At 40.7% G+C, this 14415-nt stretch overlaps 1 protein-coding gene across 1 annotated transcript in view; it reads right to left on the minus strand.

Moving 5' to 3' along the window:
- Nucleotides 1-12291, minus strand: part of usp33 (ubiquitin specific peptidase 33) — a 24997-nt gene extending 12706 nt beyond the window's left edge. The window contains exons 1-7 of the mRNA XM_008279636.1: nucleotides 12148-12291; nucleotides 7916-8014; nucleotides 7722-7775; nucleotides 7536-7598; nucleotides 3739-3888; nucleotides 3404-3512; nucleotides 958-1027 (exon numbers count right to left, since the gene is read on the minus strand). Coding sequence (XP_008277858.1) covers nucleotides 958-1027; nucleotides 3404-3512; nucleotides 3739-3888; nucleotides 7536-7598; nucleotides 7722-7775; nucleotides 7916-7999 — 530 coding nt within the window. The 5' untranslated portion in view covers nucleotides 8000-8014; nucleotides 12148-12291. The remainder of the gene's footprint in view (nucleotides 1-957; nucleotides 1028-3403; nucleotides 3513-3738; nucleotides 3889-7535; nucleotides 7599-7721; nucleotides 7776-7915; nucleotides 8015-12147) is intronic.
- Between the last annotated feature and the right edge of the window lie 2124 nt (nucleotides 12292-14415).

Here is a 14415-nt window from a genome sequence, read left to right on the forward strand (position 1 = left end):
AAAAAAAAAAAGAAGAAAAACAGCTGAAGGGATTTTATTTTGATGGATTCAGAATGGACAGAAATTTGCAAGAAAGAGACAAACTACAGAATGAATAAGGCATGGTGTGTTCCCTTCCCTTGGCAAGAGAAAAGTCCTTCGAAGTGAATAATGACCCGACAGTAGCTGAGAGAAGCAGCGCTCACACAAACAGACATCAAAGGAAAGTTTCAGAAAAAGGTCCCTCCTTCTGCAGCTGCGTGACTCAGTTCCTCCTATTTTTGGAATGTGATTTAGATTGCAAATTTTGACCCACATCTTTCCCCATTTTGACTTGTATCCAGACTTGGCATCATCTGTTTAATTTAAGAATTTACCAGCCCGTGGGTAGATGGTATTAGAAAGGAGGACAGAGGTTTTTTTGCTGCGCTTTGTTGGTCCGTGACAAACAAAAGGAAAAAGGTAGAGTAGCAAAGACGTCTTCAAGCTCTGCTGCAGAGCTCTAATTTAAATGACCACACCAGCAATTCCAACATAAACAGTGAACCAGACAGATGGGCACTTCGACAAACAATAAAAGATGTGGCAGGCTGGAGGAGAAACAGTAAAGGGAGACGTAAAAAGACAGTGGGAAAGGGGGTGAAGGAAAAAAAAAAAAAAAACAGGAGGAGAAGCAACAGAAGAAATGTGGAGACAGAGTTGGTGTTCATTTGTAACAGTAGACCCTACAGGGAACTACAAAAGGCCATTCCTGCCATCTCAAATGGTGCAGTGCAGCAAATTTTCACTCAGCCGTCACTCTCCCAAATGAGCGCAGCCGTGGTCGTTTCTCACAGTCAACAAGAAGCAGGCAGGCAGTGAATAAAACAACAAATGGCTACCGAAAACAAGCATGTTAAAAGCGGTGAGAAGAAAGTAACAAGAAGAGAAGCGAGAGGGGTGACGTGGGGCAGACAGGTAGGTGAACCGAGGTCTCACCAGTTGGACAGAGCCTGGAGGGCTGCGTTCATGTAGCAGGTGTTGCCGATATTCTTCAGTCCTGTCAGGCCTGACGGAGACAGAAAACACACCGGGGAAATTAAAACAAGACTCTCCTCAAATGCTTGTAAATTTTGAGGACGGATGGAAAGTTTTTACATTTTCACAAGAGCTAGTCAATCTCTGGAATGAATATTTTACAGCAGCAGCGGACAAAGTGGGTACCTGGTGTATTCAGAACAGTTAATATTAATGGATCTAGTCGCTCCTGCTATTATTCTTTGTCTTATTTCTGTCTGGGGTATAATCACGCTCCAGTTTTTTGGAACCATATTTCCCACAGCAGGGTTGTTCCTGGATGAAATGAGCCTTTGGGGGGTGACTACAGTAAAGGCAATGAGTCTGCGTAACCTCACTTGACCGATGTCTACGTATTTTCCCGTTATGTCTGAGCATTTGATCAACAAAAATGTCTCACGCTTGAGTGAATGGAACCACAATTACGAAAACTGATTAAAATAAATGCTTTTTTTCCTCCAGTCTCAGTTTTTTAATCACTCTAGCACTGGCTATTTTCATCTCGCACAGTCTAAAACCTTTCATAAATATATCTTAGGTCTTCTTGAAAAATGGCAAAATCTGTTGGGTCAAAAATGTACATACAGCAACTTGATTTATTACTTTTGGATAAAGAAAGCTGTGTTCTGAATGGCAGGGCCTCGTAACGCCTCGTGATTGATTAGAATTGACTACAGCTTCTGACTCCTCTGAGCCAATTTAAATAGAAAACTTACAGTTAAAGTAATCATTAAAAACTGTATAAGTCTTTAAAAGTGTATGTAAAGTTTTGTTCTGCACCTTAACAGTCTTCATGTGCTGTGTCACTGCTGCAGCTATTGGGTTCGTAAACAGGACAAACTACAATAACTAAGATGTTTTTAGAGCATGCACTCATGCAGCGTTTGTAGCCCCTCTCAGAAAGTCCCTCCTTTACGTTAATCTGATGGCATCAGCTTCATGTTGCAATGAGAACTCTGGTCGTTGTTCTGTACAATGCGCTGAGGTCATCCTACTAGGTCAGACCTGGTAACATTTCAGTATCACTTTCACCATGGCACAAGTCTGGACTGCGTGCCACCGTATGAACGCACAAGCGATGGACTTCCAGCTGCTTGGAGGAATGTTTCCTCTGAGTTTATTAAATACCTGCAGCATCAGACAGCAGCACCATCCATACGAGCGTCTCCAAAGCAAGAGAGCCGTCCTTCCCTTCCTTCCTTCCTTCCCTCCCCCTGCATCTCTCCTGGTGAGCCGTGTCTCACATTTTTCAAACCTCTGACCTTGCGTGACGAGCCAATTCAGCCGAGGACAACAGTGTTCAAAGCTTATTCACTCTGCCTCCTGATCATACGATACTGTATTTGTGACCAAAATAACTGCAGCAGTGACCGCTGCCAACGCCTGAGCTACACCACATGAGGTTTAACATAACATATGCCATTTGGTGAAGCCTGCGTGTGTACGGCAGCGCTGAGCGAAGACACTATTTGCATTGGCGGATCCCAACCCGCTGAGCCACACTGCCGCCTGTAGTCTTACGAGCGTGTGTGATTTTCTATAGTTTTTTTCTCGCACAGTTGGTCCTGGTCCTTCCTTATCAGCACCTACATGTGACAAGACTGTTTCAGATTAAGTCGTAAGCAAATCATTAGTTGGTTCATTTTGTTTGCCTTTCAAATGATGTTTCAGATGGTTTCTGCTTTTTTTTTTTGTGGCGCCTTCAAGTACAACTTTTAACTCGAGACAGGGTGAGGCAACACATCAGTTGGTGTTCATCAGCCCTTCTTCTTTTGAAGTCTGCTCGGCGTGTCAGGGCCTTTAAAAGCGCTCGTCTTGACACAAAAATGTACTGCTCTTTTTTAATTCCAATCATCACCTTCGCTTTGAACTAAACCAACTGCTGATTACTGCGCCCCTGTGTGTGAGGTGTTCATTTTTAATTTTGTCAAACTTGGATTAAGAGGTGATAAAATGTAATTAAATTTTTGTCACCTCACTGACTTCAAAAGTATATGATGTTAATTATTAAAATTAGAACACTGGAATGAAAAGCGTGCCGACGGCGGCGGCACTTCAGCTGTTGATATGAATATAAAACTGCTTCATTTACAACATTTAGACATTTATTTCCAAGTTTATTTGCTGACATGGCACCTGATATTTGTGGAAACGGCTAGAACTGTGCTGCAATAATCATTATCACTGGTGAAAGATGTTCATTTTTGTCTGACTTTCTGCAAGAATAAACGTGAGTGGAAACAATAAATACTGATCTAATTGCCAGATGTGTTAGTAAAATGATTTGAAATACTTGCAAAATGATAATATTATCATATCATTATGACATATAAGACTAAGCCCTTGTGCCACATCTGTGTATGCTCACCTCTGGCACGCAGCTCGTCCTCCTCCTCTGTCTCCATGTCCAGGTCTTCACAGCCTCCATTAGAGGGCACTCTCAGAGAGGTCGGGCTCCCAGGGGCCCTGCTGTTATCCTGGAGCAACAGGACACACAGACCTCATCATAAACATCTTATCTTGTAAATGAATAACCTAAACATAACTGCGACTGAGAAAGCAGCGCTGGAACTATTCATCATTATGTAGGGCAGGAGGAGAGCATTCTGCAGGTTCATCACTAAACCTGCTTTCGAGCTCAGAAAATGAACAAACTTCAATAACAAGCTGTGAGATAATCACAGAGGGGAGCCCGGCTCTTACCTGGCCAACGCTCGGTGGCGAGGGGAGGGGTTTGATGTTGGTGTGGGGAGAGTGAGGACCTAGTTTACGCTCCAGGAATACCTCCTTGCCGCAGGCATAGCACCACACTCGAAGCGTGGTCAGGTTCACGGTGAGGTTGTGCCTCGTCTCCTGCACACAAAGTTGTCAGAGAAAAAAAAAAAACTTTGGGTGAATGGACATAGCAGACTGCAGGAATGAAGCGAAACAAGGGAACAGTGTTGTTATTTGTCCAAGAACAGCTGACAGCCGATAGGACACGCGTGCGCCTGCTTCATAATCTTCAGCACAATCTAACAATCAGCAACTTATCAAATGAAGGCTGCAGCTCTTATATAACAAAACTATGTGTCTTTGCCGCCAGCTGGACCTGCGTAAGTCTACAGAAAACAGAATAAAGTGTTATGAAGAATTCTGGTACTAAATGTTTTTCCCTCAAGTAAAATGTAGGTTCGGTAAAATAAAATCATTTGTTCAGTTATAATGATGTCCTTCTGTTGCCTTAGCTTCTGTGGTCTATTTAGTAGATTTAAACGACACAACAAAACTCCTCTGTTTATGCGATGCTACAAACTAAGACTTCCACAGATCTACATGTTACACAGACTGGGAAATAACACACATTTTTAGGACCACGGAAAACAAATTTGAAAGCTGCAACACACAGTAACCGCACAACAATCAAACCAGATATACTACTTAGAAAAGCTGACTTCAGGTAGTAACACATTACTCTGATTTGTGGTTTTTTATTTTTTAGAATGCAGGTCTCGTTTGAGAAAAATCTGCAGCTATGAAAAGTATAGGAGCTGCTATTTTCAAACATTCAGATTGCTATCACATTAGAGAAGTTGTAAATTCTAACGAAAATCAACTTGGTCTTGTTCCTGCTCAAGTGAAACCAACTGAAAAGGTTTGGGTTTGAGTTTTTAAACTTTTTATTGAAAAAGTAGCTTCTTAAGAAACTGAAATTCAATACCTGCACATACTTGGTGCAAAAGCATTGGGACTGTCCATGAAGCGCGTGCAACATGTGCAGCTTTACTGGATTCTGTTTGACACTGTTTTGACGGAAACTGGTAGGTGAACACTTGCAATTTTTCCACGGAAAAGAGAAGAAAATGTCACATTATTTGTCAGTCAGCCCAGGTAGGTCTGCTGCCACCACCGACAGAAGAAACAGAAAGTTTTCACAGAGGAAGAACCCGCTGATTCCAAGACCAGACAAAGTGCGTCATTTCAGGAGCACCAGGAGCACTCTAATCGCTTTCGTTAACATTCATGCGGTTGTGCAAAAAGAATTCGTCCCCCAGGGTCAGACTGTCAACTCCAACTTCTACAGTACTGTCCTGAGGTGTCTGAGGGAGAACATTTAGTGCAATATGTACTCGCTAGATTTGGCTCCCTGCAACATCTTCTTCTTCCCCCAAATTATATTCAAGTTGAAGGATTGCCGTTTTGACCCAGTTTAGAAGATTCAGCGGTCATCCCACACAGTGTTTGACATGTCACCATAATGAGCGCTATGAGCGTTGCAGGAGCACTGGAAGCAGTGCACCGCTGCACGAGAAGACTACTTTAATGGAGACGGAGGCCACATTATAATATATATTTTTATTCTTTTAGCTTCCAGCTTAATGAGATTTGTTGCGAGTTAAACACAAAAAAACCTGACATCCACTGCATCATTCAAACATACATTTGCAGGTCTCAGAAGTGTGAACACATCACAAAAAGTGTAAAAAGATTCAGACAAAGCTCGGTGTCTCAGGGAGACAGGTGTGAGACAGAATGAGGGCTGCATCAGGACAGAAGTGTTGCTGCTGTGCAAACATGGCCGAGTTCTGCTGACCCACTGCTGCTCTTACACACACCAGCAGCCTGGCAGGTCGACACGAGACTGAACACGAGCAGCAGCCAACCAGCAGACTCTGCATTATTCATCAGGGCTGCATTAGTCTTCACACCGTGGGGCAGAGCAGAGCTGGCAGGGGCGACACACCAGCCTGAGCATGGCCCCGAAACTCCCCCGTTTTAAATCATTTATAGCAGGTTGGGTGTTCATAGCAAGATGAATTTACAGGGCTTGCAGGCTGTTTCAGGCAGGCTCACATAGTATTAACTGTGTTAGTGTTATATCAACACAAATCCAAATCCTACTTCAGCACACACACAGAGCAATATGGACATAATGTAGTAAAACCTGTGTAAACAACTCACAGATATTTGGGCCATAATAACTATTTATGTTGCTGCAGTGGTGCTTTCAATCTCACACCTGCTTCAGTGTGTGATCTTCCGAAGAAGCAGGTTGGGTCAGGTTTTGTCTACGAAATAAAAACACTCATCTGTCAAGTCTATTCTCTTCATCCCCAGCTTTCTGCCTTCCAGACATTGCTGACTCAAATCAATAAGACATAAGGAACGCCAGCGGCTACTGTTCGTCTCAGGGCGATCCTATCTGTGGATCTGCAGTATTTCATAAACAAAAAAAAATGCTAATTTAATACTACTAGTAGCTCAAAAGCAAATGCAAGGCTTAAATCCTTTATCTGCAATGTGCAGAAGGATTTCCAATTTTGCTTCAGAAGTCCTTTTTGGTGCATAATGGTGTTTGAAAGAGAATACATGCAAATACTAATTATGTCTGCCGTTATGTTATTTCTTTTTACCAGAAGTGGAGCTTCAACTTCTGAAATAAGCTGACTTTGCTGTAAATTTTATCCTCAACTCTCTGCATTAGTCACTCATATCTACACCCAGTATAATTTGACTAGCAGAGGCCCTCATTCTCATATACCACTGCATCTGATGTAAACCAGTGGCAGACTCTCTTACTGCATAGCGAAGAGATTAAAATGTTTACATCCCCTCAGGGCTTCCAGAGCACTAATTAAGCATGGTTGCCATTCTTTCAAGATTTAAGGATGGTTTCTGCTTTAAGAAAGACAAACAGCAGATGGAAAGCTGCAGACAGATGTCCCAGATAGTGAATGCATATCAAATCCATGAGTGATATTTCATTTGAAACTGGCCAGCTAACATTACATTTCTGTAACAGCGCAGTCTGCATCTGATATCTATCTTACATCTGGGTTTAGAGTTCCACTTCTCAAGAGGTTAGCGCTGCAACAGGCCCTTTCCAGATAAAGCTTTGAGCATTTGATGTAGATTCTAATAGAGCAAATTGCATGTTTGCCTTACATCCTTTTTCACTCCTTCTAACCCCACTTGGCCTGGAGTGCTGCAGGAAAAGCCTTAGTCAACAGTGAGAACACCAGCGGCTGAGTAAGCTGCAGCGCAGCTAGGAGGGATAGATACTGTAACCATGGAACTGACAGAACTAGTGAATCTCCCCCACTTCCCAGAGGAATGCCAATTAATAATGGATGATCCACTGCTGAAACTGAACTGAATGTGGAGATGTAGGCACACACAGTTGGCTTGGTGGTTTTTAATAAAGCATGCACTTCAAAAGTTAAAAGACACACGTGCAGGCTCTTTGATCGTGGAAACAAAATGTTAAAAATAAAAGCAGGCCTGGCTTAGTTTTATTCCAAGTCACGGCTCCTGGGACGCCTGGTATTCCCATCCTGAACGGCCATCTGTGCCTCTTCTGTTTCTCTACGGATATCTCTGCTCCCCTTTTCATTACATGTACTTTCAACTCAACATCATACTTTGGACTTTGTCACTTTCAGTCACTTTTCAACTCTTTTCTACTCAATAATTGTCATTTCCTGGCTGAAAGACATAAGGAAGGTTCTGAGAGCTCTCACCTGCGAGTGGACAGTGCTGTGGTCAGTGTGAGATTCTCCACAGCCAACATATGCACAGCCATTCTGAAGAGGAAAAACAAACAGAGGATGCAGACACCGGGGTGTTAAAAAAAAACAGCGGCTAAGTGTTAGGAGGTAGCATTTCACACAGATCAACATTTTTTTTTGCTGGCAGCATTGTCTTACCTCCAGACATGCCCACAAATTTGGTCCTCCAACTTTACAGTCTTGGCACTGGCCCTAGCACAATATGAAAATGGTCAGGTTAGAATAGCCTCTTTTGACATGAAATTCAGCAAGAACAAAAAATTCAGACTATTAAACATGATTAAAAATCATGAGCAGGGAAGTGGGCATGGTCAAGCAGGAGGGTCACTCACATGGGATTTCTGAATTAGTTCCTCCTTGGTGATTTCCCCCACACAGTCCAGGTGGGGACAGTCACAGCTGGACGCCGGCGGCATCGCTCACCCACTAATCTGAAATGTAACAGGAAAAGAAAGAAAAAAAAAAAAAAAGCATTCAGTACAATTGAAAAACTGTATTTTGAGTTGGGTGACTAATACAGAAATGCCAGACTTCTTGTATTAAAAGATGGTTTATCACCCCTACTTCTGATACTTGACAGAGAAATGGGAAATATATTCACAGCACTGAGGAAAAAGTTAAAACAAGTCAGTCTACAGTAGCCTGAGTCATACAACAGAAGTTTTTCCGTGCCTGCATGACTGAAAAATTCCTCTTATTATCAGTCACTGACACGCCAAGCAGTAAAACATGAAACATAACTCATGTTGAAGCGGCACTGTCTGGATGCTGTCACTATAAATGATTTTATTGCTGACAGAGTAGAAAAGCACAGGAGCACAGAACAAGTTTGTAAAAAAATCTTCCAGAAATAGCACCAAAATGATGGAAAGAACCAGTAAAGGATGGTCTGCTCTGATCTGGACTTAGCAAATGTGCACAAATGTGGGTCAGGAGCTTTATCACCGATTGCGGCATTCAAATGAATGTCACTTCTGTAGGACTGGAAGGTAATGGGTCTCTTTACATGCCTGCGTGTTGTACATGTTAACCTCATACAAAAGTTTCAGAAATCTGAACAGGTCTTATCCTGGTTTTCAGAAACCACAAACAGAAACTGTGCAGTATGTAAATGCAACCCAAGTTTCTGATCACTGTCAGTCATGTATGTAGGTACTTCTTCTACTCCAATTAGCAGTCATTCAGTAAAGCTAAATATTCTGAAAATATCTGATGTACCGTATTGAATAAACAAACTGAAATGAACGTGAAAGTCACACCAGTAATGCCGAGCATAAGATTTACAGTCACACCCCATTTCCATTACTGGTGGTCAAATGGAAAAAGCTAAATCTAGCAAAGTGGCAAATGAGCTCAGGCAGGCAGAAATCAAATGCGGTCAGTCTGCAGAGAGGAGATGCAGAAATGCTCATGAATTAAATACACAAACCCATGATTCTAATGTACTAATTAGCTTTGGCTGGTAGCTTATTTTCTACTCTGTCTGCTGGATGTACACAATATTATGAGGCTTACTTTCTTGTAAGCCTCTTCTCATCCTCTTACCACTTGGGACTTTCAACTATATCCCATCTTTGAGCCCTGGTCCCTGTAGTGGGGGTCAAGAGGTTTATTCCTGTTGCTTCAGTCTATGTGCTGCCGTAAGAGGCTGTAAATATTGATTGTGCAGTAGAAGTAATTAAAACTCCCATTATACATTGTATGTTATAACTGCATGCACCACCTCATTATCCTTCTGAATGAGAAAACTCCTCCCAAACTTTCAGCATCATACTGCTCCCCATGTTTAAAGTTTGAAAGTATATTATTGATTTAAGCAGAATTAGCACAATTGATAAAAAAAACTCCTGCGCTATTTTTCAGCATATTTGCAAACTGACAAGACACAAGCTTCCTGCAGTGGGATGAGAAGAAACCACTGGAACTTTCTATTATCTGGCTACGTGACAAGGCCACAATCTCATCCAATCCCCACAAGCATAGCAAGGCCCCTGCGCTGACTCAGAGCGCCCGGAGGAAATGGATTACACAGGGTCTGTCTATCAAGAGATCTGTATTTGAAGAACTGTTGCATCATAAAACTAAAAACTAGCCTCGTGTGAGCAGGACTTCTTTGAAGTGACAAACCAGCGATGTTTGGGCAGTGGCTTTAAGACACATCCTCTCAAGGAAAAGAGATATCTAACAAAAAACAAAGCATCTTTTTGAAGAATATGTGAACATTTACTGAAGTAAACAAAAACAGGAAAGAAAACAATAGGAGTTACTACGGTGTAACACAAATGATGATAGTGCGTTTTATCAATCGGCTAGCGTAGTCAAGGAGTGACTGCAGCTGCAAGTGTTTCACTCTTTGTCTGTATTATTCAAAATGAAGAAAGAATAAAAAGATTGATCATAGTGATTTTAACGTTATCTCCTTCTCTAACCGATAAGACCTAAAAACTGTAATGGCAATGTGTGTCTCACCTACAAGACACCAGATAATGAAACATTTTACCACTTTTGCTCCTATCAAGGCTGCAAACTGTGTTTTTTTTTTTGCAAGAGGTTAGACATTGACATTCAAGTTTTCAGGGAGCGTTCATGGCATGATGACAGCAGAAACCAGTTGGATTTCAGCACATGTAAATCACACTAACAGTGGTAAAAACTTACTGCCTGGAGCGTCACAGCACGCACTACTTCATTAAACCTAGGATGCACGGCTTTGGCTTGCCAACAAGCATATAAAACACCTCACAGGTGCAAATGTATGAGGAATACCTGAGGCTGAATGATTTGGGGCGAATCTTTTACTGTGATTTTCCTGATAAATATAGTGATTTGGGATGTTTTTTTTTGTTAAAGTCAGTTCATTGTTCACAGTGCAGTGGATACAAAACATGTGTAAGAGCATTATCGCAGGATTTCATTTGTAAAACTACAATCACGTACTGAAATATGTGCACTTTGTACATGCTGCATGTGTTGCAATATGTACAAGGTGTGGCTATTCAGTAGTGAGCCTGGGCTTGTGTCAGTTAAACCACAACATGCATGCCTCAACCACATAGTTTACATTGACCAAGTGGCAACAGTAAACAATGGCTGACTGCTTCAACCTGTTTAAACGAACTAAAAGGGAATTACAGCATTAGGATATACTCCTCCTATATCCTAAGTTGCAGCCTTTGTGATCTGCTAATTGCATTGTTTCAAACTGCCCTTGCGAAAACACACGAGACACAGCTGTGTTCGCGGTTAACATTTTTATTTCATTTTATGCTTGAGTCTATGAGTGCTGCTTGTTTGCAGCCACAGGTCAATAAAATTACTCTTTAATGCATAGATGAAGTTGCATCCTGGATCCCAACAACAGGTCATAAACACAGGACGAAGCAGCAGATGTTCAATTAAGTTCATGTCCAGTCTTGTAAAAGTCAATACGCCTGCTTCCTCACCTCATTAATACTATCTCCAAGTCTGTTTAATAATCAGTTATCACGCTGGTTCACAAAATAATCCTGTATTTCCATACAAATAAACAAACAGATAAGAGACAAGGCCAACTACACTTCTATTTATCTGGCCAGGCTCCCATAATTGGCCTGAACTTTGGGTGAATCCGTTCAAAAGGTCAAGTGAGACAAACAGTCAACAGTGACTCTGACTGTTTGTAGTAGACACCAGGAAAATGTAATTAGCCGGTGGTTTCAATAGTCAAGCCTCGAGCGATAGAAGGAAGATCTGAGCTGATTCTTTTCACCATCACATCCCATCCTCACACTCTCACCGTCTTCAAATAATGACACCCCAGGATATTAAAAACCTGCACAAAGGAGGTCCCACCGTCGGGGTGGGGCGTTGACCCGAGCCAGCCAGTGCAAACGCAGCCTATGCTGGCTGCCACATATCCTTAGTGAACTCACATGATAAACAGTAACACACTGATGGTGAGGGCCACAAAGTAACTGAAGGAAATGTACTTTATTAGCATAGTTTAGCAAGCAGACTATAAACCAAAAAAAAGGTAACATTAGCCAATATGTGAAAACGTAGCTACGTTACCTGGCAGCCAATGTTAGCTAGATGTAGGGTGCCATTTTTTTGCAAACTAACAAATAACTCTTTTTGAGCAGGGTTTCAGCTAAGTAGCCAGCTTAATGTGTTGTAAATAAACACAGCGCACATTACAGACGTGTGTGGGCCTTGGCCTTGTCCGCTGTTCCTCAAATTGAGCTGTCAAAACCAGGCGAGGCGTTGACAGCGTCACAGCCTGACTAGCCATCTTTAACTGTTAGCATTAGCCTGTTGGCAATAATTCATCATCCAATTACCGTTTCACTTTGCGAGCCAGCCAAAACGCTCCGAACAATGCAGACAAGCAGGCGGCGGACGTTTTTAGCCACACAAACTAATCCCGGGGTGAGATGTTTTCGCTGCCGATAACCATCTCACTGGTAAGATGCTAGCTAATGCTAACCAGCTAACGCTACACGATCAGCGACGATCCCACAGTGACTACACCGGAGTCAGCAGCAGCTAGCAGGCACCCGAAAATAACCTCCACGCGTGTGCTTACCTGCTCGATAAGAAGAAATGCCGCTTCTCTGGTAGATCCCACTGGGCTTGACGTCTCAAAAGCAGAGATTCAGAGAGTATTTGGAGACATAATTCAGAGGACAATCCTTCACATTAACCGTTTCAGCCGCTCAGCGTGGTTGCTAACGTTACAGCTGTCTCCGCCCCTTTTCCGGGTAAAAAAAAAAAAAAAAAAACAACCCCACATAAACCCTCCCTTCCTACTAAACACTACATCTGATTTTTAATCTCTTTAAACTTTAGCACGTATACATCTGTATAAGTGTCACAATGAGCCCAGTGTGAATAAATATTATTTATCCTGCGTTACAAATGGGTCATTAACGTGTTACATAACAAAACGTGCAGATGTTTTGCATGTGTGTTTTCTATGGACTCGCCATAATAACATCTGCAAAGTCATCACGATGGACTTTAATTGAGAAGGAGTGGGCTGTAAAATGTGAAAATAGGGTCACCTGATGATAATTAAACATAATATGCAGTAAACCCATCCCAAGCGCCATCTAGCGGGTTTTGTAAAGGTGACACAGACAAATAAATGAAACCAGTTCATCCCAGACAATCAGAATATGTTTTGTGAGATAATATATGAAACACAAAATGAAAAACATAAAAACTAAAATAATCAATAAAAGCTTGCTCATATAGGATCCAGTGAAATCTTTTATTTGATGGGTTGTCGTGTATGTTTTTGAAAATTTGAAAATGAGTTAGTTTCACTATCAAGAATACTATAGTTTTATATAGAGACTTTATATTATAATATAGTTATTATAGTTGCAGATTTTTGGGGGGTTATTTCATAATGCAATTCCTATTTTTCCAGGAGGAAAGCACCTCGACACAACTGCTGCTAGTTTTGATGTAGTTGGTGCACAATAAGTTGAAAAAAAAAACAACTGACCTACTAAGTAAAAAATCTAAAATAGTTAGTAATTTAACTTTGAGATTCAAAGTTCAAGGTGAATACAATATCATTTTTAACAATGGGATGACAAGTCACAAGTTGGCTTTTTAAAGTAACGATGTATTAAAAGAATGTAAATAAAATGTAATAAGATTTGACATTTTAAAACACAAGTTATGCAATAGAGTCAAAGGTGGCAGATAATAAGCAAAATATTGACAGTTTGACACCTCAGCTGTCTTGAAGTTTAAGATTAGATGTGAAAACATTAACTTTTAAATTTAAAAAGACATTGCTAAGTCAAAATTATGACATGTAGATCAAAAGTCTGATTTGTCCATAATCCTGCCACCTCAGAATATAGATGATTGACCTTATGACCTTATCAGAGTTTCAAATAAGCAGTCAAAAGTTTTATTTTTGAAAAAAATAGCAACTATTAAAGTCATAAGTATTACATGAGAAGCTATAGCATCATAAAATTATTTTGCATACAGCCTATGACCAGAAGTCTATTTTACATGTTTATTCGGTGTTCAGTGACTTAAAATACAAGTTATCTAATAAATAGCCAAGGTGATAAATAGGCAGATAAATGTTAACAATTTAAAACTCAATAAGTCATAATTATTACACAAGACAGTTTTTAATTAGTATATATTGGTCCAAAAAGCTATATGTTAAGCCAAAGTTATGTAATGTAGATCAGAAATCGGACTTGTGCTTCTTCCAGAACTAAATATTTTTGACTTACAGATCACAGTGCGCACTTTCACTTTCTTAATTTCATATCTTTGACTTTAAAAGAAAAACATGGTTTAATAGTATCATATAATTATTTTCACATACAGTCTATGACAGTCTATTTTAATCTTCCATTTTTCTTCTCTCTGAGTGGAAATGTGCTTCTGTAAGGCTCTTAAAATTAACACATAATTTCTTTCAATATTTATAACTAAGAATAACGCTCCCCTATTAATATCTACATTTAAGTCCCAAATTAGTTATTACAGTGTTATTAAACTGAATTTTCATTTCACCAGTAGGTAAACTTTTAATTTCTCTCACACAAGGAGCGTATTTTGTGGCTTGTTTATTTCATCCACAGCTAAAAGAAACCTGATCGCGAAATTGAAAAAAAACAAACAAAAACACTGGCTTTTGTTTGAATAATTAAAGGTTTAACTGAACATGGAAAACCTTTTAAAGGGAGCATGACCACAGAAGACTGTGATACTTGACAACATCGAGCGGGGGCGCAGAAAGTCCACAACATCATAACACCACACTGCGCATGCGTGCTGCTGCTCGTGCTGGAGTCCTTCAGTCGGCAGCAGC

The sequence above is a fragment of the Stegastes partitus genome, unplaced genomic scaffold (genome assembly GCF_000690725.1).
Source record: "Stegastes partitus isolate 25-593 unplaced genomic scaffold, Stegastes_partitus-1.0.2 Scaffold167, whole genome shotgun sequence".
NCBI lineage: Eukaryota > Metazoa > Chordata > Actinopteri > Pomacentridae > Stegastes > Stegastes partitus.